The sequence below is a fragment of the Amphiura filiformis genome, chromosome 9, assembly GCF_039555335.1.
Source record: "Amphiura filiformis chromosome 9, Afil_fr2py, whole genome shotgun sequence".
NCBI lineage: Eukaryota > Metazoa > Echinodermata > Ophiuroidea > Amphilepidida > Amphiuridae > Amphiura > Amphiura filiformis.
This window is the reverse complement of record NC_092636.1, coordinates 49,589,028-49,614,915: the sequence shown is the minus strand read 5'-3', so window position 1 is coordinate 49,614,915 and position 25,888 is coordinate 49,589,028. Positions and strand designations below refer to the sequence as shown.

Genomic DNA, 25,888 nt, shown 5'->3' with positions numbered 1-25,888 from the left:
TATGAGAAGGTTGTTTGCTTAACTGATGTATTATTACACATCCTTTCCAACCAAAAACATTAATTGCAAGATTATTCATTTTTTCTACAAGATGTATTTGGTTAATAGGCGTTGGGGTGTCAATACCTGTAAAGTTTAAACCATCATTTATAGTAGGGTATTTAGAAGGCTGATTAGAATTCTCTTTTACAGGAAATAGTGCACTACGAAGCGACCAGCGTAAACAATTATCATCTTTATTCTTAACATTAATAATTGCGTGTTTATTTTTTAAAGCTGGTGGTAAATCAATGTATGAACCACCGCGAAGAGGCTGGTAATTTGCAATATTGATCCACAAATTTTCAACACGCACAATAACCCAATTTGAACCATTTTTAACCCACTTCTCAATTTTTTCTAAAATACTGGCAAAAACAGTATCCATGTTTATTTCATTTTCATTTATAATAGGAATTTGCTCATGATAAAATGTTGGGGTATCATATATTATTTCACCGTAATTATATTTAGACATCATTATTCTAAAGCCTAACCTAAGGTTTTAACTTCTTGTGATAATATATGTTGAATTTGTGGTTTAACATTTTGCAAAAATGTAAGTGGGTCTTTTTCATTATTTTGCCCATCAGGCACATTCATTTCATATCCTTTAAAAAAATTTCCAATTGTAAAAGGAGTTTGCTTAAATTCTAAAGTCTTGGTTGTCATAGCTCTTTTGATTGGTTTTAAGGGAGTGGAAAGACCTTCCGGAACAGCTTTATTTAAAATATAATCTTGCATCATCTTATGTCTTAAATCAGCCATTGTTGGAGGGTGATATAAAGTAGGCTGTTCTGGTGGTTTAAGGTTTAAAGCACGCATAAATTCAACACCATGGTTTTGTAAGCTAGATTTGGAATAAAAATTACTAGAATTTTTAACTTTGCTAAGCGGAAACCATTCAGTGTTGTACTGGACAAATAGTCTGTTAGTATCGTCTAATGCAAATGATTGGCTTATGTTTTCAGTAATGTTATGAAAGCTCATAAACTTTTTAACCTGAATATTTACAGCATCTTCCATATATTATATCTAATTTTTTAAGTCTTTAAGGGATGGGGTATGAACGTTTGGACAGTATTTATTGTGGGACATTAGAGCACATCAGACATATCGAATTGCATTCTGAATACGAAGAATGTCATTCTGATATCAAATCATTTTGATTTTTGAAATTCGCAATTTAATACACATTTTATGGCAAATCATTAAAAATTGATATTTTGATATTTAACAGTACTTGAAGTAAACTTTATAAATCTGATGATTTATACTTAAAGTGTATGTAGGTGGGATGAAAAGCCGACGATCAATTGAAAATTTTGACCTTTCGTATTGAAGATATGGATTTTGGGAAAAAAATCCATATCTTCAATATGTAAGGTCAAAATTTTCAATTGACCGTCGGCTTTTCCTCCCTGCTACATACACTTTAAGAATATGTCATTAGATTTATATAATTTACTTCGAGGACTGTTATATATATAATTTGTCATAAAATGTGTATTATATTGTGATTTTCAAAAATGAAAATTATTTGATATCAGAAAGACATGCTTCGTATTCAGAATGCAATTCGATAGGTCTGAGGTGCTCTCATGTCCCACAAAAAATACTGTCGAAACGCAATAAACGCTCATTTTAGATCCCTTAATTGCTTAAAAATAATATAAACCATTCTTAAAAAAATGGGAAGTGTTACGAGTCGTACTTGACTCAAGGCCAAAATCACCTTTTTCCCGAACTCACACGAATGCACAACACAAATACACTGTTTGTTTAAGCTAACAAAATCTAAGTCTTTAATTGAAAACAGAGTATGATTGGTACATATAATAACAATATCGCATATATACAATAAAATCACACAATGACAGTTTTACTATATCAGTACTTAACCAGCTGTCTTCTTGTTGGTGATCCTAGAGTTCTTGCAATGTTCTGGACGACTGATGTAATATATCCTTATTCACTTGTCCTGCGAAAATCAGCGAAGTCCATAGTACACTTGCATTTATAAATCCTTGCGTATAAAATCCTCATACGAAAATGATGATGCTTCCTCCAATCTCCTTTGCGCTGCTATCTCCACAAATATATCTCCTTGCGCTGCTTTCTCCAAAAATGGTGTTTCTTTCACCATTCTCTCTTTCTCCAGGGAACAGGTTTCTTTAACACAGCTCCGCTGTTTTTTGACAGATGCGTGGCCTTCACAAACCCAGCAAACTCCAGCAATTTGACAGAAGAACTTTTAATCCTTTGATGAGGAAGAGCACTTTTGTGTGCTCGCTGTCTTCTTCGTTGCTGTATTAAAATTAGCTCAATTATTGGCTATATAAACTGGTTAAAATGCACTTCTTTTTTTTGAAGCACGAAGACCATCACACACATGTGGAGTTTCTCAATCTCCCACGGCATTCTGTAAAGTCCCAACAAAAACCTCCAGCTTTTTATATCAGTACTCATGCAAAAACCCATCATCTATTAATAAACCATTACTTCAATCACATTTTCACAACATTGCTGCAATCTTGGGATTTCCCAAGATTAATTATACACATTCACATTACATCACTTCCTGGGGTTTTTCCTGATGGTGCAATAATGAACTGGGGCTTTCCAAGTTCCAAACATAGCTCTGACTTTGTTTACAATAATTTGGGGGAATTCCAAAATACAAGGGGGTTCCCATCTCATGAAATACTTTCAGCTTGTAAACAAAGTTAAATAATTAAATTAAATTAAATTACTCAGGGCACATCACAGAAGCAATGCCACTTGACATACAAAACAAAATAAGAACTGAATTAATGTCTACTTTTATATCTTTTGTTGGAAAGGGCAAACAGCATGATAAAAACAATTATAGGCATTTATTTGTCTTAAGTGATTTAAAAAAAAACATATTAAAGAAACAAGTTTAATATAAAAACAATGACACAAACTGTACAGATATTTTTCCTATTAACATAGACTGTAAGAATTTGCGTGTTGTTCGTCAAAAAGAAAACAACAAAATTATGTTTGAATTATTGAGAACAGGAAATACATATTTAATCAAGCAGTCTTGCAATAATAGCGAACTTAATCGCGTGTTAGAAAATCTTGAAATTAGTTTAAAAGACTTGCTAAATAAATGTTGTAATGATTATCAATTTGCAAAATTACTTGCCAGTAAAATTAGTAAAATGGCATCACGTCAAGGTACAAAGGATGAATCTTATGTTTTAAGCAAATGTAATGAGGCTGTAAGCCAGATAGGAATTCACGTTAAAAATTAAATAACTACGGAATATAGGCCTACAAAAGACGGACGAATACTTAACAAAACAGAATATAAAAATTCTGGTTTGAAAAAAAATGAGTGTCTTAAATCTTTTGATGCATCAGGTCTTATTAATGGTTGGCTCTTTGCCAAAATTGCTTTTGGACAAGGAGGTCATCAGGATAATATATTTATGGAAGCACATGTATTTGGAGAGTGGATACGGCACTATGGAGAAAAACATAAATTATACGTTCTTCTTATTGACACGGATTTAACTCTTCAGCTTACTGAGTTAAAAAATAAATTTCAAAAAGAAACTAATATTCTTGTGTGTAATCATGTAGAATTTCAACTATATTGTTTTGACTTTTACAGGAACAACGCTGGTGTTTCCTAATTACTTTCACTTTTATTTTTACTTTTTTTTACTTTTACTTTTTTTACTTTTACTTCACTTTCACTTTTTTTTTATTTTATTTTTTTTTACTTTTACTTTTACTTTTACAAAACAACGCTTATAGTTAAACCTAATCCTAATGAATGTCTTTCCTGTAAAGGATTAATACATTGCATTAATAAGTCTGCCGTTTTAAAATTTAAGTTGGGCATCCTGAATATAATATACGTGTGCATTTAAATCACCAGCGGCTTCAGCATTTTTTTCTATCTCAACTTGAATATATTGACTAGCGCCCTCTATTCGTCTTCCACTGCCATGTAATGAATCATCATCTGAAACGCGCATATCAAGCCAAAGTCCATACTTTGAAGTTAAGTAATCAGGCAAGGAAACATCAGCCAAATTCAAGTTCTTTTGCAACTTGGGGATTAGCACGATGCCGACCATCAGCAAAGTGTTTTCTTATTTCATCAAAATGTTGATGTGGTTTCATTCCACTTACAAATAGTTGATTTGGATTTCCATCAAGGGTTGTTGATACTTTTGTAATTTTAGGATTGTAAAACTTTTCTGTATCTCTGCTATATGAACCGCCACCATCTGCAGGATCAACAAATAGTATTCCTTTCATGCTTTTTGCTCGTGGTGCCATAGAAATATTCCACACTGTATCTGATTTATTTAAGGATAGCTGAGAGTGTCTTATTACCCGGTCGTAAAGTACAGTAGATTTGCCTTTGTGTTGATTTCTTAGCACGGTGGCCAGTTCAGGAGAAGTTATTGTTTCAAACTCCAAATGGATATCAGAAATAGTATAAGTTGCATTTGCATCTGTGCTTACTACCAGCTTGCCATAATTATTAAATGTAAGTTCGTATGATAAGCGGTCTTTAAGTTCGCTTTGAAAAAATGGCATGTGTGATTCAAGTAGCTCAAAGTCTAAAGGAATACTAAAAACAGTATCATAAGCTGTTCCAACTGCAACATCCTTAGCATTAGCGCCCTTATTCCCAGCATAGATTCTAATTTTTCTAACTGCTTCTGACTGAATTCCTTGATAAACAGCATTTTCACGTTCTTCTGGAGTTTTCCACAAGTCTTGATAACAGAAAAATATATCACTGTCATTTAAAACAAAAACACTTTGATCTTCTAGTTTTACTTCAAGTTTGCTTACAATTGCTCGGCCAAGATTATTTACAATTGTTCTATTGGCGTCGCTTTCAGAATTAAGAGTTATTTTAAAAGACAGTTTTGATGTGCCAGGAGTAATAACATCATCTTTGCCAAGATCAGGAAATCTTACAGTTAAAATACCACCTTGATCAATTGTGCTTGGCACGTGGGTGTTGTACAGAGTACGTCGTATGCCTTTAACGCCTTTTTGTTTGCGAAGTTTACGATAGGGATTAAGTTTGTGGCCGTATTCAGTTGACATGTTATATTATAGGATATATTTTTTTTGAAAAAAAAGAACGTTTTACTTTTTTCAAAATTTAACAATAGTGGAATTTCATTTTTACTTCAAAACCTTTTACACTAAATCAAAACCATGGTACGTATGTGCAGGATTTTTTTTACTTTGTATTAAACCTGTTGATCTAATAAAGCGGGGAAAAGGTTTTTTATCTGTTTTTAGTCTTTTAGTCAAACCGGAAGGCGCCCAAACCTTATTGCCATCAAGTACTACAACACACCCCTCTCCGTACTGCGTATCAAAATATTCAACATTTGTAAGTGTATAAATTTGGCCTTCTTCAATTTCTCGCCATTTGATAGCATCAAATGAGTCTTTTTGTTCTTGAATTTGTTGGTTAAATTGCTCAACTGAAATGTTTGCCATGTGTATATATATATGTAGAAATATTTTTTTTCCAACATTAATTTATTTCCAAATTGTTATAAGAACAACATACTAATTTTACACTGAATCTGTGTTTGTCGTTGTCCCTGTATGTTTTATTATATTCTGGAGGTTTGTCATCGCCATCTCCTGGCCTTTCAAAAGTCCTTTTTTTCCTGCCTCTTCACGAATTTCTTCCTCTTTCGGTGCTTAAGTCATTGCGAATTTTTTTTCTTACTTGTGATTTGTGTTCGCGGTAATTTTCCATTTCTTGCAAAATTACTTGAAACTCTTCATTGTTTATTTGATTATCTATCAAAGCTCTACTTACAAGACCATTTACACTAGATAATTTTGATAAAGCTGTTAATTTTATTTTTTCATTCTTCTCTACTTTTTTAAAACAAGTTTACCTATTCCTGAACTTATTACACCAATAACGCCTGTTGCAATAGCTGTAATTCCTAAAGGTATAGATGCAATTGCACCAATCCCTGTTGCTAATGAAATGGCGGCTGCTGTACTTGAGCCAATAGCAACTAAACTAGAACCAGCGTTGGTATAATGTGCAGCGTTAAAAAATGATTTATATCTTCTTCTTAATCTTCCACGCGTTTCTGCTTCTTTTTCTAAATAATCGCGTATATCACGTATTTGTTTTAATCTAAATGACATGCCTCCATCTTCAGGTGGTGGTTGTTCCACCTGTGATATATCTGGATAAAGTGGCGGTGCTGTTGGGTTTTTCTGCGGCATATATAATAAAGATATTTTTTGTGATTATATTAGCACTTTGTCATTTGTAAAATTTAAAACGTGGTAATCTATAAAATGCTGTATAATTTCTTGTTTTTCTAAGTTTCTGGAGTAGAGACTTACAATTCCCAATTCTTTAACACCCAAAGATATAACGGAGAGATTGCCTAATGTTTTATTATGCGCTTCCTTTTGTTTTCCGTTAAGCCACACACAAAGTTTATGTATATTCTATCGCTATATGATTTAGTTGTGCTGTATTTACGCTGTGAACTATAGCATTGTTAAAAGTAGTATCGTCATCAGTAATTACATAATTAAAGCTATCCGCCGTCCACTGAATTGCTAGATATTTAGTATATTGGTTGGTAGAGTTATAAAATGTTAAAACAGTAATTTCTGTTGCTGGGTGGGGATTCTCCAGGTCGTGCCGAAAAAAGCAAAGTCCATGAAGCTGGCGAAAATACGGCAAGCCTAAAATTAATTCGAAGAGGGGCATTCAATTCCATTGTACCTAGATCTTTATCAAGATTTGGCAGCAGAGTAATGTCTTTAGTTATTGTTATAAAATTTGGTTGATTGTTATACTCATTTTCAGAACTATCTGCGATATTATTCTTAATTTCAACCTGGATTGCATTAGTTAAATCAATTCTCTTCCTAGCTCTAACAGAAAAGTATGTCTTACTGCCCTCTTTATGCGGAAAAACAATGTATCTTCCTAAGTCGTATGGAATAACTTCATGTTCACCTTCTATTAATTTATCAACGTATTGTTTATTTACAGCGTCTTTATTATCTTCTGGATTTCCAACGTTAGTAAGTTTGTGATTCCCAAGACTTAATTCTCCCGTCATTTGTCCCCCTGACCATTCAACTTTGCTATTCTGCAAATGTGAAGCATAATTGCTAACATAACCAGCCGTTGCCGTTAAATCAATGGGTAGGGCATGATTGTCAAGTTTATGCCCAACTTCATTGCCCCACTCTATTTTAAAATCAAAGTCCAATTCATGAATATCACTTTGCAATTGTTTGAACTGTGGGTTATTGAATGTAATTGTATAAAATGACCCAAATGGTGCAGCTGATAGTGGAATGCTAGACAATAATAGAGATGGTTGGATTTTTTTGATTTTTGTTTTTATAATTTTCACTTGTTGATAATTGTTTTAAATAAATAAGCAACCTTTTTGGTGTAAATTCAGGTGGTCGATCACCAATGTAATCACCTGTTAACCAACCCACAGGACCCTCAATTCCAAGCAAATATCTAATTGGTTCAGTTAGCCAGAGTTGAAGTCCAGCCGGAATTGATAATTCAACAAGTCCTTTTGTTTTATCGTTTGTGATAGTCAAATTGTTTACTACTGTCAATCAATCCAAGCAAATATCTAATTGGTTCAGTTAGTCAGAGTTGAAGTCCAGCCGGAATTGATAATTCAACAAGTCCTTTTGTTTTATCGTTTGTGATAGTCAAATTGTCTACTACTGTCAATTGTTTAACTAAGTCATCAAAATTGTACAATCCTGCCTCAACAGTAAAAGATTGTGATGGGCTGCCATTTTGCGCCCATCTGCATGATTGATCTTCGTAAATGTTGTAATAATCAATCCATATATCAATTCTATGTAAACCAATTTTGTGTCCTTCCAATGGTTCTTGCAATTTAAATGGTTTGCCTTTACTGGCGTCTGTTATTGTGAGAGACATATTTATATTATATAATATATAATTATGAGTATTCCATCATCCTTCAAGTTTAATCAAGATGCAACTTATCGTGTAGGAGGAGTATATGAGCCAACACATCGATTTAGTTTAGTAAACCAAACTATACAAGTAAATAAACGCAAAACATTTTCTGTTCGCTTTCCAAATATTTGGATTGATTATAAATTACCAAGAGTAGAAAACCCTGAAATTTATAATAATTGGATCTCTAACCCAATGCAGTTTTGGCAAAACCAACTCAACTTTGCTGTATGGTGTGCTACTTCTGGGTGTGGAATATCAAAATATAACCATTTACGGCATATAAATCCAATGATTCGAAGTCTGTATAGATTTCATGCATACTATATATCAAATTCGTCGAATTCTTAATGAAATGAATTGCCCACTTCCTGCAGAAGAATCGTTTAATCCTTTAAATAATGGAATAGATATGAGTGCGTTTGAAAAAATTTGCAACGAATTTAGAATTTCAACCAATATTAATTTTAGGCAAAAACTAGATGAATGGAATGGAATTGGCACTGCCAAATTTACAAGAACATATCACCATGATTTTAGTTTGAAAACAAACGATAAGGTAGAACTTGCTGTAAAACCAAATGTCAATAACTTTACCCAATTCATAAAAGGCCGTGTACACTTTTTAGGCAACAGTAAAGATGCAACGTATAAAATTTGGATGGACCAATCATTTACTCACCAATCTGATACGGTTGATACTAGCTCAGATGGAAATGCAATGTCAGCGATTGGAAGTTTTGTGATTGATTACGGCAAGGGCTTTACACAAGCCGGCATAACAAGAATCAATGACTCTATTCGCACTTATGTATGGGCAATTTTAGGGGCACAATCTCAGACAAGGTCATCAATTTTAGGAACAGGTAAAGCATTTGATGCACAAAACAATTTTTAGCTAATGTTGAAGATGCAATAAATTCTGAAGTTGACCTTCCAAGTTCAATTGGGCGATACCAATCCACTTTACAATTTGCTAAAAGCCAGGTTGATTATGTTGTTGGGTTGGGATTGTATATAATCCCAAGCGATATGGATTTATATTATTGGTACAATTAATGGTTATAATAATTTGATTGTAATTGCATCATCTGATGAGATTAAAAAAATACAATTAGGCCAAAATGATATTAATGATGAGCAACCACTTCAAGAAACATTTGATCCACCTCAAGTTGATAATGAACCTCAAAGTAAATTTGATGCACCCCAACTTGATGATCCGTTTGACCCAAACAGATACACCTTTACTTCAAAAAGAAGAACAACTTACACATGAAGAAACTAAATTACTTTTAACAGTAGGTGGAGTAATTGCTGGCACTACTTTAATTTTGACTTTGAAATAGATTGCATAACATAATTATACAAAATTCCACTAATAGCTATTACTAATATCCATAAATGTTCAGCTACAAATCCAATAGCGGCTGACGCAGATTTTAGTATAAAACTTACAATACTTCCAATAATACCGGGCAAAGCAATTAGCATTTTATCAGCTATTTTTAGCAATAAATTTGCAATATTTTGCAATTGTTGTTTAATCCAACTTTTAATACCTGGTTCAGGTGGTGTTGGGTCAGGCTTTGGGTCAGGTGTTTGGTCAGGCTTTGGGTCAGGTGTTGGGTCAGGCTTTGGCGCGGGTGGTTTAGGTTTAGGGGGAATTACAGAAGTTGCAGATTTAGCAGACAATAAAATTCCTTCAACTATGACACCAATTACCATACCTAAAGCAGTTATGATAGAAATTATAGTTATACCCTGCTCACGAAATAATGTTCTAAGACGTTCGTTTAAAGTCATGTCTTCATTAAGCATTTTATCTATTGTTTGTTTAATTCGTTCAAACTGGCTTCTAAATTTGCCATCGTATTCATGGATTAAACTATCAGATAGTTTAATTTGTTCTTCTAGTTGTTCAATTTCTCTTTTGTTTTCTTAAGAAATAACTTCTTCATCAATAGTTTTAAGTTCTCTTAATCTTTCCTTTTTGGCGTCTCTTTCACCTATTAGGTTATGAACTGTTGTTCTCATGTTTTTCAGTGATTTATGCCTCTTAATTCACGAATTGGTAATAAGTTTTCTTCAGGAACATTTGTTGTATTAGTAAAACTAGTCTCCATAACTGTATCAATGCTTTCTTCAACTTGTTCTACATCTTGTAATTCTATAGTTTCTGGACAATCTGGACTTCCAACTGTTGTTTCAATATCATTGGTTATTTGATTTAAATCTTGCCGTTGTTCAAGTGGTATTTTTGGTTTTGCACCGTCGCTATAATTTTTTATGCCAAGGACATCTCTAACAAAAATAGTACCACCTGTACCATAATCTCGTCGTATTGTGCTTAGTGCAAAATACTTAGTAGGGTCCTTGGGGTTGGTTAAAAAGGTTTGTTTGCTATCATGAAGAACATAAAGGCGCTTTGTTGTAGGGTCTCTTTTAAAAACCACTTTATAATTAAGTGATGCATCTGGGTCCACATCCCATCCAAGTTGTTTAACTGATTCATAAAAATCGTCTTTTGCTCTTTGGTTTTCAATAGAACTAAGCTCCGTCTCAGGCACATCGGGTAATTCACTTAATGGTTTGTCAAGTCCTGGTTTAAAATTTTTAATTCCAAGAAGATTCTTTATAAAACGATAACCATTTTTTTTACCTGATTCTGCAAATGCATCAATATTTTTTTCAATAGATTTTAGTGAAAGAAATTTATTTGGATTTTTAGGATTTGTTAATCTAACTACTTTAAAATCTTTAACGGCAAAAATTTGCTTTGTTTTTGGTTCTTCTGCAAAAATTACTTCATTTTCATGAGGTGCATTTAAATTTACTTCCCACCCTTGTTTCTTAACTAATTCATAAAATCTGTTCTTTGCTTCTTGATTTTCAAAGGACTTACGTTCTAAGTAATTGTTTACATTAGGCAAATTAAGGATTGGTGCATTGGGTTTTTCTTTGGCATATTTAATATAATAATCTTTTGTATAAACATCCCACTCAGTTGTAGGAGGCTCTTCCTCCGCAAAATCATCTAAAGGAATATCTTCTGCAGGAGTTTCAAAATCTTCCATGTATATATTTAGTGATAATTTATTTTTACTATAACATAAACTTCAGCATACAAAACAAACCCCACACATCATCAAAACCCCCACACCCAAATTGAACCTTATATATCAAGTCTCTTATTTTGTTTTAGGTTTTAGAACAATATGAGGGAAAGTGAAAAAAAACCAGGTATTTTAAGTCGTTTTTTTTTTTTTTTTGGTCATTTCCGGTTTAAATGTCATTATCCTGGCTTGACCTTATGTTAAGCCGCTAGTGTCCTTACTACTTATAAAGATTGCCCAAAAAGTAACGCAGCTGTTATAAATCCGCCTATAGCGTCAGAACTAATAATTGTGTTTACAATATTTTAACATAGAAAGCACATTTTGATACCTCATTTGTCCAATTTCGTTCAATATTAACAACACTTTAGTGGTTTTAAAGAGAAGTGCCCTAATGTTAAAGTTGCGGTTATTTGTATTGATTTGAAGTCAGCGCGAAGATAAATGGAGGGTTTTACGTGCCACAATGCTTGCGTAATAACCATTGAACTGCAACTTTTAAATTTATATGTCAGCATGCATGATCGCCGATATGGAAAAACAATGTACATTTGCACAAATGACATTTCCAATGGGTGCAATACACATGAACAATAATGCTGCATTGTACAGTCAGTCTACTCTGAAGCACAAAGTACCGACGCGGACGCACACATTGTGCCGACTTTGAAGGCACGCATACCTCAGCCGAGACGCAGCACTGCGAACTGTTTTCGCGCTATATACGCGAGCGTTGTCACTTTGTACTTCACAGTGGAAAAATAGTAGTTTGGAATGGAATCTATTATAAATAAAAAGAAGATGTAAACAAATGCTGTGCCCCCCTACACTGAGGCCCAGCTATTATGGAACTCTAAAATTGGAAATAATTGTTCTTTTTTTTTATTTAGACAGCTTTGGAATAAAATGTACTCAGCAGGTGGTCTTATTTGTATTACTAGAAATACATCAATAGGTCAGTGAACCTTCAGGATTGTACCATTGGAAAGTACCTGTTTAGTTACTGCTGGTTTTGCCTTATATGGAATGCGAATGGTATAGACCATGTCATGAATGTTATGAATACGGATGATTTTATTTAATGAGTTCTAGCGCACAACGTTGCAATATCTTATAAAGGAATGAGACGTATGAGTATAAAGTGTGTTTACAGCATGTCTTTGGCAGTTTTTAACTCTAATGGAAAGAGCTCTCTTAAATCGAAATATAGTGAGTTATGTGCAATGGTGAGGTTATGGCGTACATTTAAATCAATGAGAACTATATATATACATTTGTCATGACCAATATTGGAACCCAACAAAAGAAATATTTTGGGCTGTGAATTATGGACCAGGAAGGTGTTCCATGTCAGTGCATTTTGCTGTTGTGTCAGTTGGACAACTGCTTGGTTAATGACATGTGTTTAGAGTAGAATATTGAAGTAATCCTGTGTGCAATTTTTGTTCATTTTTATGGAGAGGATTTTAAGATATGACCTTGTGAAAAATTATAAGTTTCTTTTTGAGGCCAGTTTATATCATAAGCTTTAAAATGGTATATCAATCATTTGACTTCAAACGATATCCAGAAGCGGGGTTATTGTTTGTTGAAATCTGTTCCTTCAACAAAATTGTCCTTTTTCCGGTACTACATGTGTCTCTTTTTTCACATTTCTGATGATAAATATCAAACAGTCATAATTGGTGGTCATTTCAAATCATCCCCAAGTCAACGAGGTTCAGGAACTGTACTCAAAGTAAACTTTTTAAATCTGATAATATGTACTTAAAGTGTATGTAGGTGGGATGAAAAGCCGACGATCAATTGAACATTTTGACCTATCGTATTGAAGATATGGATTTTTCCCCCCAAAACACCCAAAAAAATTCGGTCTTTTGGGGAAATAAATCCATATCTTCAATAGGAAAGGTAAAAATTTTCAATTGATCGTCGGCTTTTCCTCCCAGCTACATACGCTTTAAGACTATATCATTAGATTTATAAAATTTACGTTAGATGTTTGGAAATATTCGTACTTTGGTGTTTTAGTACATTGCCTAGTTAACGTCGCTGTGTGAAAAATAACCGGCCAATATTAAAAGTACTCTACTAAAATTCTAGACAATATAGTTTTGTAACATGTCCTAAATTTTTAGCTAATTTAGGTGTTTGGAGAGGGTCGTACTTTTGTGTTTTAGGAAGGATATGTAAACGACAGATAACACCAAAAATATGAAGAAATTATTACCAAATGCTGGTTTACAAAAAGCACGCCATTGTCTCATTTCGTGAACAAAAGCACACATACCATTGTTTCCTTTCGTTTCCTTTATAATCGGTTACCCAACTGAAGCTATAATACAAACTTTATTGCGATATCGCACATGAAAACAGTCACATGTGCACAGCCAGAGAAGATCCGATTTAATCAGTTGAGCTGTTTCAATGAGTGTTATCTTGGTTTAATAGCTTTTAATGGGGTCTTTTGGGGGGAATAAATCCATATCTTCAATATGAAAGGTAAAAATTTTCAATTGATCGTCGGCTTTTCCTCCCAGCTACATACGCTTTAAGAATATATCATTAGATTTATAAAATTTACGTCGAGGACTGTATTATATCAAAAATGTGAAAAATATCAAATTTTAATAAGTTGTCATAAAATTTGTATTATATCGTAAATTTCAAAAAATTAAAATTATTTGATTTGAAGACATTCTTCGTATTCAGAATGCAATTCGATATGTCTGATGTGCTCTCATGTCCCACAAAAAATATTTCAATAAATGAAGAAAGAAAAAGAAAGAAAGAAGGAAAGAAAGGACAGAAGGAAAGAAAGAAAGAAAGAAAGAAAGAAAGAAAGAAAGAAAGAAAAAAGTAGTAAAGTAGTAAAGCAGTAAAATAACTTACCATTCCAATTTCCACACTAAGTGTCAACGTTTGCATTTTCTCGTTCTGTAAAAGATATGCATAAAAATATTCATAATGGTTTTTAGCCCAAGGTTTTTTCTTATCAAGCTTATTTCTAATAACATATATAAGAACGAAAATATTCAAATGGTAATACTCATACAGGGAAATTTGATACAAGATAATCCCATCTTTAAAATAATGATGTTGATCCATGCATGTTGATAGCATTATCTAATGCTAACGTGTAAGAACTATATTCACTGCTACTTTCATCAATAATGAAACTCACGTTAAGGCTGGTTCAAAGTGTATATTCGAAGGCGAATATTCGGCTTCGAATACTTTTTGGTCGTCAAAATATATGCGGCTTCGAATATAAAACTATGAACCGGAGAAAGATATATTTCTACAATTCACAGCGTTGCCCGACTGTTAACAAGTATTGCCCGTTGACCTAGGTAAGCAAAATTTAGAGAATTTCTTTAACGTAGTCAATGCAATAATAAGTAAACTCAATATTGAACTACTGTCATGATTTAATGTCTGTAAAATAAAAATGAATAAATAAATTAATAAGTTAATAAAGAAATAAATTAGCAAATAAATTAATTAATAAGTTAATAAAGAAATAAATAAGTAAATAAATAAGTCAATAAGTGGCCATGCGTTTTAAGTGGAGATGTAACATTTTGGGGTTCATAATATAGGCCTACCCCGGGGAGCCCTACAGCCTTTGTAGTTAAATTTGGTGTCAAACTAAAGCTTGTGATGAGACCAATACAGTTAGCATGATAAATGTTGTAAAAAAGTATTGACATTTGAATAATTGGTATATAATTAGCATAATTTGCGGGGCGGAGGATGATCAGGAGGAGCAAATTGAATATAAGTGACCCCCAGTGGTCATATAATGCAAGAGGTCCATTTCTTTTTTCACATTTTGTTTACAATTCACTTTAAACTGCATACTTTAACACCATACAATCATATTCCAGGTAATTTAATTTGCTTTGAGAAGCAATTTTGCATATTTAATTTTCTGTAATTATCAAACACATGGCTAATTGTTATCTAATCAAGTATAACATTATAATTATAATTATAGGCCTGTTAATAGTAATGCGTTGAGTTTAAAAAAAGTAATATCCGCCTTTTTTTCTTTCTTTTTGAAATGACATACTCGTTACAAAAACAAATCAGCATGGAAAACATTTTTTCGTCAGAGGCAGATATTTGGTCTATTCAGTGTGATAAAGCTACAAATAGACGATCTTTTAAATTCATTTTTAAATGGCTTTTTGTTTTTCAACCTTTGTATTTGTAATGTTCACACAATCTGACAATGTCCCAACTTATACCTAATGTGAATCGAGCCATTTAACAGGTGCTTGTAGGACAACGATTTTGAATTAAACATGTTAGTTGTGATATTTTAATTCCCCTAGAACACCACAGTTAAGCGTCAAGTCCAAAATTGTTTCGTTAAAATTACTCGAAAACCCTCCTAAGAGTTGTTACTGATATACATTTCATAATTTTGGGCAAAGAATAGCCAAATAGTTGACCGAAGTCGTATAATTTTTATTTGCACCAATATTTGACTGAAATCGTATATTAGCATTACCGCCCCTTCGTGGCTTTATTGCAAACCAAAGTGCTGCTAACGAGATTACTTGAAATATATATTTCCAGAGTTGAACGAGTTTCAACTCTACGAATATATTTCTGATATATGTCTATCTGATTGGTTGATGGTCAAGAGGATTACGGCATCCTCAAAGTCTCTTGCTGTAATTCTCTAATCGATATCTATTATAGGACCGATCTTTGAAATCCATACAACCGTGTCAAATGAAATAGTCTCGGATCATAATTTGTGCACGATACAACGTTGATACTTCAGATTTCGGAATTTTATTTAAAATAGGCATAAATCACCTTGAACAGGTTGAATGCTGGCAAAAGTAGATAAAATAACTATCATGGGTCGAATTTACATTAATCAGTGTCCTGGGCCAGGATAACATGTAAGACTACTTCGCATTCTAAAACAATACTTCACCAAATGTCCTTGCCTTCATTTTCTCATTTAATTTATATTTATTTTTTATTAATTTCATTATTCACTGCCTATGTGGTAAATCCGGTATTGCCAAATATTTCTCGTCCATTACCCGTGTTAATCTATTTATTTATTAAAATGCACCATCTATTAAATTCCTGTAATACAATGTAGCCTATAGTCCTAGTGTATTTGATAACAAAGTTGTTTTTATTTTTGATTGGAATTTGGGGTTCCATAGATTTACAAGGGGTCAGTTTATACACGATTTCATATATAAAATATGTTTGGGCATGGCGGAATTAGTATATGATTAAAAATAGACATACTCTTAGGCCCCCTTTTTAATGTTTGTACATTATTAATATTAATATTAATATTAATATTAATGTACAAAATGCAAACGAATGTATATATATATTTGATTGTTTTGTAAACATTAATTTTGATGTTTACTCATAATTATGTCTGGAAAGTCAGGGAAAAAAACTAAGGAGTATCGATATTTCCTGGGAAAGTGGATCAGATAAGCAGTGAGTAAAAACATTCGCTCTAAATGTTTATTTTATTTTATATTTATTTTTTAATTTATTAGGCCTAGGCCTACTGGTAAAGTGCAGAAAAAAACCTCGAAACGCACTCTAGGATTTTTCATCAGCAGCAGTAGAAATTTCTCTTGCATAGATTTTCGGGTGATCTCGCTTGGATTTAGCAAACAATGAACCGTTCACTTGTACATTTGTAGGTTATGTTTGTAAGCCTAAATATCATATTATTTGCATAAAACATAACTTACCATCACTACAGCATTAGAATGCTATTGCCTGCCAGGCATTTTCCTTTTCCTGGACGTCTTTATATAGTCCCTTACTTTTATGTCATATAAAATGGACACGCTTGTACCGCACTAATAACGTTTTCTTTCAGTTCGTCAGCCATTTTTGAACTATCCAGGCGTGTTTTGCACAACTGTGCAGGTTAATTTTCATTGGGGATTTTTGAAATCATCGTTCGTCGAACGATATTCAGGTGACCTCAAGCCTTTCATATAAATTAATAGTATCTCGCTATCAGTTGCGCGATATTTAATCCGATTCAACTCGGCGTGTCATCATATTTTATTCGTTGCCGTATATATTTTGACGTCACAAAAAGTATTCGACAACGAATATTCGACTTCGAATATTCACTATGAACCGACCCTTACTGTTGTACTATTGTTGTAAAATAATGATGTTGATCAATACATGTTGATAGCATTATCTAATGCTAATGTGTAAGAACTATTTTCACTGCTACTTTCATCAATAATGAAACTCACGTTACTGTTGTACTATTTTGGATCTTTCCGATTCATGCTAAAAATTAATTATTAAACTTGGTGAAAGGTTTATGAAAATGGGGAGGGGCAGTATGGCCATTATCGCCCACTTGCACCAGTCCATACCCCTGGCGCCAGTATTGTGTTCTCAACGTTTTATTTCTCTTACCAATTCAATGACTCTTGAAATTCCCAGACGGATAACAACTTCTATTTGAGTGCTGGAATTTAACACTGGTGGTGCTAATGTTGAGCCATAGTTTGACAGAAGCTTGGTGATTAATTCATAACGGTCTCCTCTTGGGCGACTGGAATCCGTTGCTAAATTTTAGGAAGAACGTATAAACATGATAAACTCAAATGTTCATAATGGATATTGATTATCTTACGAAATTTGTCAACAAGTATTCTTGCATTTCATGATTTTCATGGAACTATGATACGATTTACTTGCTAGTGGCGAGCAACGCATAACCGTATGCTGTTTTCTTTTCTACCTTCCTGATGAAAGCATTATCACGAATTCTAAGGTCATACTGCAGTTACTGTCCGATCTGGGTTGCTCCAAGCACACAACCATTGACGCGTGACCTCTACAAATAGCCCTACGTTAAAAGTATGGGGATATGACTAGTTAACGTCGCTGTGTGAAAAATAACCGGCCAATATTAAAAGTACTCTTCTAAAATTCTAGACAATATAGTTTTGTAACATGTCCTAAATTTTTAGCTAATTTAGGTGTTTGGAGAGGGTCGTACTTTTGTGTTTTAGGAAGGATATGTAAACGACAGATAACACCAAAAACATGAAGAAATTTTTTCCAAACCGTGTTAAGTCAACAATCATTATGTTGCTCATTTTCAAGAATGCTGGTTTACAAAAAGCACGCCATTGTCTCATTTCGTGAACAAAAGCACACATACCATTGTTTCCTTTCGTTTCCTTTATAATCGGTTACCCAACTGAAGCTATAATACAAACTTTATTGCGATATCGCACATGAAAACAGTCACATGTGCACAGCCAGAGAAGATCCGATTTAATCAGTTGAGCTGTTTCAATGAGTGTTATCTTGGTTTAATAGCTTTTAATGGGGTTAAGTCCTGCAAAGGTCGAGATGAATTCTACTGTAGACATGACTGCATCATGTGTGGTTTTACGGTTTAGTGGTGTTAGAGTTTAGGGTTAGGGTTACTTTATGGTCAAGTAAAGTTTCCTGTAATGCAAAACACACACCATGGTACACAGTATCATGATATACGCATGCAAATAATATAAGTACTGTTCGAGATCAAAACTCATAACACGCAACATACAAATCAATTCCAGAAAATATCGTTTACCTGTGTTCTCGATCTCTAAAAATCTTCCGAATACTCTTGTTACAATCTGCTTTTATATAGTCCATACCTTGTGGTCGTCGTAGTGATTTTTACCACATAACCAGAATTAAATTGGTCGAGTAAACATCGAGGAAACCCGAGACTGGGTGGTTGATCAAACCTCTCGGGGGAGGGGGTAAATTTTGTAGATCCTGCAGTTTATTGCTAATATCAACTGAGAAATCATCGATCTTCTTGTAATGTTTAGGGAACAACCCAAAAGTTCGATGAAGCCCTATAAACGAAAGTCCTTTCGTTAGTGAGGGATGGGGTCAGAAAGTCCGATTACGTTTGTAAAAAAATAATTTAAACATCGGTCAAACTTGATCTTTTTTTAAGGAATTAATAAATCATTTTCCAAATTTTACGATATTGACATTTTACATTGGTTTCTTCAAAATGATTTCAAAAATCAATATGGAGTGCAGTACTCGCAACCGGCAACGTCATTTTTAAAGCAACTGTCCCAGCAAACACAAGACGTTTTTAAACGTTTTAAACATGTTGTATTTTGGGGTTTTGGTTTTGGTAAAAACGTTTTAATAACATTAAAATGTCGGGTTATATCAGGGAACTTCGATATCTGGGAATTGCGACTGAAATAGATCACGATTCACACAAGTGGTATATCATCTCTACGAACTGAATAAGCCTTTTTGAAATATGGCGAGCACAAAAGGAGAGGGCGTACTTTGAAGTGATTAATCTTTTGTCAATACAAAAGATTACTCACTTCAAGTACGCCCTTTCCTTTTGTGCCCCCATATTTCAAAAACTTAATGACATAGGTCAGTTTATTTCCCGGCATTTGGTCACATTTAATCAATATGATAAAATATGTTTAATACATTTTATGGTATATGAACTATTCTACAGTAAATCAGTTATACCAAGTAACTGATGAGGCATAATGATATTAATATCTTCCTATCACAAGGCGTGGCTTTTTACTTCCACAAATGGCAGTAGTGGTATATCATCTCTTCTCAAATTGTGACCTAGGTCCCGACATTTAACCTGACTCGAGCATTCTCACCCCCTGGTTACTAGTATATAAAGGTCATGAAAACGTTATGTATGAAAACACACTACAAAACTATTTCTACAATGTTTTCAAAATGTTATTGTAAAATATTTTGTTAAGAACATTATGTTAGTATATTTGCAGGAGCTTATCAAAAATGTTTTTAAATGTTTAATATGAAAACGTTTTTACCCTTTATATACCCTTTATATAACCCGACATTTAAACGTTTTCTGGCAAGCTTTGCTAACCTTTGGCGAATGATGTCAAAAACGTTTTGTGTTTGACGTGTTTTTTTCCCTTAGTGACAATGACTAACAGACATTAGTGATGAACTATTCATATGGATTAGACGATAGCTTGTTTTCGTTGTTGAATGGGATTCAATCATTTGTCAACGTTTTTCAACACCATTCAAAAACTCGCGTCCGGCACGTCCGTGTGGTTTACTCCTTTTGGACGCGGGCGCATCGTTATTAAAGTCGTATTATAACATTTCTGTAAAATTAGATTAGTATTTATTTTCCATAAAATGTTACTTACTTAATGTGTATCCCGAACATAAACAATGTTAGCTTTTACTGTCAGATATGTCCCCTTGTAATTTTGAGCCGAACAATAGAGGTAAAGCATAGAAAATTGGAATTTACTACTAGCGCCCATGCATGTTACTCCCGCGGTTGTAATACGGTACGATCCTCGGGGTGTGTGTGTATGTGTATCCCGTACGCCGTGTACGTACTTAGACTATGCCATAGTCGAATTTTATTAAAAATATGTTATTATTAGTCATGATGAACCCATTTCGTTGAACTCAAAATTAAACTGATGCTTATTAAAATTAAAGTATTCAATAGTAAAATGGTCATAAAGAGTTAAAAATATCAGATGATTAGTGACAATAAAAGTAATTGAATGCAACATTATCTTGCATAATTATAATGGCTCACTTTAATACTGAACAATTCTGATTTTGGAATCTACCAGTTTATTGATAGCGAACCCTAAAATTCGACTATGGACTTTGAATTGTAAGCAGAACTTTACCCCCTGGACTTTGCACTCTAAAACACACTGTTAAACATACTTGTTTATCAGTCCATTAACCACAAGTACGCGCTAGATGTTTGATGAGAGATTAACTTTCGCGTCAACACAAAAGCGCCGCAAATACCACAGACAGTTGTGTACGGTGTAGTTAATGGTAATGGCGCGGGCCCAGAAGATTTAAACCATAGCGAGATATGGGCGACCAAAAACAAGGCAGATCCATTTAAAGATGCATTACATCATGGCCAATTTTAGTTGGGCCATAAATTGGCCTAACTCTCCATAGAGTCCCGTGTTAAAAATCTTAACCGCAAGGCAAAGTCAGTAGTCTACTTGGGAAGCTAATAAGAGAGGGAGTAGGGTGACTGAAAAGATCAGATGTGAAAATCTATCAATTGTGCACACATTAATTAAATCAGAGTTTTAAGCTTAAATACAATATCCAGAGTATGCACAATGGGCAAGTGGACTACGGGGTAGTCTATGTACGTACTGTGCATTCGTGTTCGACTAATATTTCCATCGTAATAATAAAACGCTAAAGAAATCGTGTAAAAAACAGAATTTAAGGGTGCGTTCTCCTCAGCAAATGTTATAATATGGCTTTAAGGTTATACAGGATTTTGAAATTTTGTGTAGGTAAATTGGCTGCACGTAGCCACCTAAAATATTTTGTTTTTCAAAAAATAAACACGGCAGGCCTAAAAATCATACTTCATCTTAAAGTTGACACTCTAATGATTATTATTGTAATACTTTTAACGTCATAGCTCATACACAAATGTACTTTGTAAGTGTTTCAATTTGTGTTCAATTTCATGAGCATGAGGTTTTTTGGGAAAGAGGCCAGGAAAATATGGGGAGAGGGTCCGATTTCATTGCGATTTCGGATATGTGTTACAAACAAACCAATGAAACAATGTACCTATTTATTCTTTCGATAGGTCCTCTTGATTTGAAACAGTAGGCTTACATGTTCACATAATGTCAATGAAAATGATGGGGTAAATGTCGTCTTTTTTGCAACAACAATATTAATTTAGTGTGCCAATATATTGACACAATTATTCCCTACATTATTTCTTTGAAGTATCAGCTAACACATGCATATCAAAATTGTATGAATCATCTACGGGAAACATTAAAAATAATTTATTTTATCTCAGCATATCAGGCCAAATGGTCCAAAATGGAGTTTTGAGATATCCACACATTTAGTTTCTCAAGTACTCACATTTTCTGCTATTTAACAGTATCAATGCACAATCCCATAATATTCCAGGTGCAGTGCTCCTGTATTACTACTGATAATCCTTACTGCATGGGAAGTATCAATTGATTTTCACAAAACTTGCAGAAATTGACAAATTTCTGCCAAAACTTCCACACTATCTATATCATGTTCAAACCATGTGCTAAGTTGTTTACAATGCTAGTTAGTGTTGCCAGGGCCAAGGTGATAATACTTATTTTATTGATTTTGTCTAGTATAGTGCTGGTTGAATACTCATAATGCTCCACTGTGCTTATGCTTCAGTGATTTTAGAAATCAAATGAAAATGATAGGGTTGCCAGTTCATGCACTGGAATAATAATCACTATAAGGGGGCACATCACTAAATAAATGTCCCATTGAAGTACATGTGAAAATACAATAATGTAACTAGGTGCATAATAATTATGAGTCCTGGGGGAGGGTAGAATGGGGGAGGGGGAGCAGTTTTTGGCAAACAGTTACAGTGCATCTTTATAAAGCTTAGGAAACACTACAGAAACATTCAAGTCTGCATCATAATATCTAGGCCATTTAAAGTTTGCACATTGGCAAAGTTAGGCTGGCTGAGAGCAGGGCCAGGGAGGATGACAGGAAATGTTGGCATACCTTTTAAAATCTAACCCACGGCCCCCATGTATATTTGGGATTCCCCTTCTAAAGAAAATGATAGCCCTCACACCTTCTCTTTCTTCCATGAGTTACACCAAATGCAGAAGGATTAAGTGTAGTGTCCCCTTAAAACAAGAACTGTCTTTAAAAAAGAATTAGTGCTGTGGGATATCTAGAGCAAATATTGATACACGAAAATAATTAAAAAAAATACTTTGTTGGTACAATTTTTTCAATTTAGATCTCTGAGATGTTTAATATATACATATACTTCATAAATAAAAATTAAAAAACAAAAGACAAGTTGAGTGGAATTTTCACCCTACGTAACCTTAAAGCCACACATATTGGGAATTTCAAATTATAAAATTTACACTTGTGCACATTTTAATTATACACTTTATCTACCCTTCAAAATATCAGTCAAAAATAAAGCCATGAGACATAACAAAAGTGGCAAGACGAATGTGTGATTATACATACATTAGAGTACTTACCAAGTACGAAATGCCAAATTGCCAAAGACATCAAACCTAAACATTTCAATCTCCTGCTATCCATTGCATCCACTATTTGATTCGCCATGAGCACAAACACAGATATGAACACCCGTGCTGCTTTGATGTATGAGTATATTATATATATGCTGGAGATGCTGAACATATTATTCATGTTAAATGAGGTAGCAGAGGGTGGAAGTACATAATGTCTGGTCGCTAAGGACTTTTATTGGTTGGTAGACATTCCGAATATGTGAATGGCTTTTAATTAAGCGAAGTCGGAATAAAACCAAATGTCATTGGAGAGACAGTTTTCTGGCCTGGTGCATTTATATATGTTTTTATACCCCTGTGTATAGTAATTATGGTTTCATTATTTGCTTTACTTGGGAGCACATGTGCGTTCATGCGTGTTAAAATAAGTAGCTGTTATTCTTATTGCAATCATAATGGCCGTTGTAATTTGTCGTTGCAATGCAATAATAACTCCACGGCCAAGTGCGATTAGCGTGACGAATGCACCTTTTCCCGAGGGTATCAGGTCATGAAGGCAGTAGAGTAGAGAAGGAGAAAGCTGGCACGCATTCTATTGTACAATCATAATTGCCGCCCTTTGAGGTTTCCAGTCAACGTTTTGATTATGTAACACGATCATCACTTATGATCTTTTGTGTTGTATACAGTGCCTCATTTCAAATGTTTAGTTTTAGTTTTGGTTTTGGTCACGTGGTTTCCTATTGTCCTGCCTAAGCACTTGAATCATAAGATATCGAACTCATTGTTTTTACCTTTTGTTTAAAACCGAACATTTGTGTCAGTCAGTTTCGGTTTTGGTTTCAGTTTCTTATAAGTGGTGTGAATCGTAAAATTATTTGATTTGAAGTTACCTACTCTAAGTATACAAAAGAAATGTTTAAATTTCGCAGTGCAATATTCACGAGAAGAGAAATCGAGCATGGTAATCTACATTGAAAGACGTGGTTTACAAAACCGAATAAGCCTAGGCTAATTCACCTGAAAAAAAATATAGACCATCGAAATATTTGCATTCGACATTACAAAAGGGGCCACTATTGTAATTGTATAGGTGCTATAAACAACAGCGATTCATGTCCTTAATCCCATGTACCAGAATCGATGGAAGGCCATTATATGACCTCTAATAACCTAATGACTTTTACTCAGGAAAGTTGAAAAAGAAGGAGGGAGAACGGAATTATATCCTTGAGATAATCCCGTAGGTAATCCTGTCGCACATATTCATAGTCCTTTATTCTCAAGTAGTTACACATCTTCTTGAAAGTAGCCTTTGATGTGATGTGTGTTGCCGACTACGGTTGATTAATTTTCACTCCAGAATTGAAACCATATCCAATGTTTCTATAGAGAATCCCTTGAAAGTATGACACGTGTGTGCTAAGTACCTGATGTTGCTCTGAAGTGATGCCACACGTGGATACTATAAGAAAGAAATGTAGTTTTGTAAAGATTTCAAAAAAATCCGCCCATTTTGGAACATATATTAATTATTTAGGAGAGTGTTTTAGGATTTTGTTAGAAAAGGGATGATTTTGATCATCTATATTTTATTGTTTTATGCATTTTCCTGTCATTTCCTGCAAACCTAATAAAGATATTTTGATAATTGAAAATAGGCTGTATCATAAATCGTAGAGGTTGAAAGCGTAACCAAGCGTGCAAAATTATTATTTGCCATGGAACTTCGGTCATATTTTATTTGAAATAAACTGGATGTAAAGGTGGGCGTACACGAGGCAATTTCCATTGCAATGCCCATTACTTAGTGGGTGAGATTATGTGCTCACTGACCATGAAGCTGTGCAATTGATCAAAATAGACGAAGCAATGTTCGGCCTTGCAATTCCTTGAGCGTGGCCATAGGTTTGGGATATACTCAAAACATAAGTAGTGGTTATTGATTTTCGTAATCATATCCAAATGGCTCATGTGTTGTCCTGAAAGCAAAAGATTGCCATCCTCTCCTGTATATCTATACAATTTTCCATAAAGAAAAGGCTAAGGAAAAATATGATCAAAAGGGCTAAACACCACCACTAACAACCACATAGGCCTACAAGTGTATTATAATGTAGCATGTGCACACATTTATCATGTTGTGGATGGTGAATCAAGTGGGTCCCTACATTTCCCAAATGAATGCAGCGACCAGCTCGTGTTCACTCAGGTGATTGGCTGAAGGAGGTTAGATTGCATGCAACAACCTTGAAAGTAGAGCATGTCTCTACCTTTTTGCCTGTTGCTCGGGGGATTAATTTGTCTGATGCTTGGGGGATTAATTCCTTGCAAATCCAAAATACACGGAGCAATCTTTTTCCAAGGTCTGTGCAACAGGCAATTGCTTGGAAAATTGCCACGTGTAAGTCGGCCTTTAGGATCTGCATGCATGGTATGCATAGTATTGATGGTATACAGACACTGACCTTTCCCTAAAACTAGTAAGCAGCAACTTGTGTATCACACCCGTCATGGGTTCGAACCCTTTTGTTGTATTTTATTGTTAAACCTAAATAGCGTGATTGCTTTTGAATGAGCGGCAACACACATAT

The 25,888-nt window shown here is 34.0% G+C and overlaps 1 protein-coding gene across 1 annotated transcript in view; it reads right to left on the bottom strand.

Moving 5' to 3' along the window:
- Window positions 1-23,401, bottom strand: part of LOC140160119 (neuronal acetylcholine receptor subunit alpha-10-like) — a 61,233-nt gene extending 37,832 nt beyond the window's left edge. Inside the window, exons 1-3 of the mRNA XM_072183397.1 lie at window positions 23,298-23,401; window positions 17,629-17,780; window positions 14,074-14,118 (exon numbers count right to left, since the gene is read on the bottom strand). Of these exons, the coding sequence (XP_072039498.1) occupies window positions 14,074-14,118; window positions 17,629-17,780; window positions 23,298-23,385 (285 nt within the window). The 5' untranslated portion in view covers window positions 23,386-23,401. The remainder of the gene's footprint in view (window positions 1-14,073; window positions 14,119-17,628; window positions 17,781-23,297) is intronic.
- Between the last annotated feature and the right edge of the window lie 2,487 nt (window positions 23,402-25,888).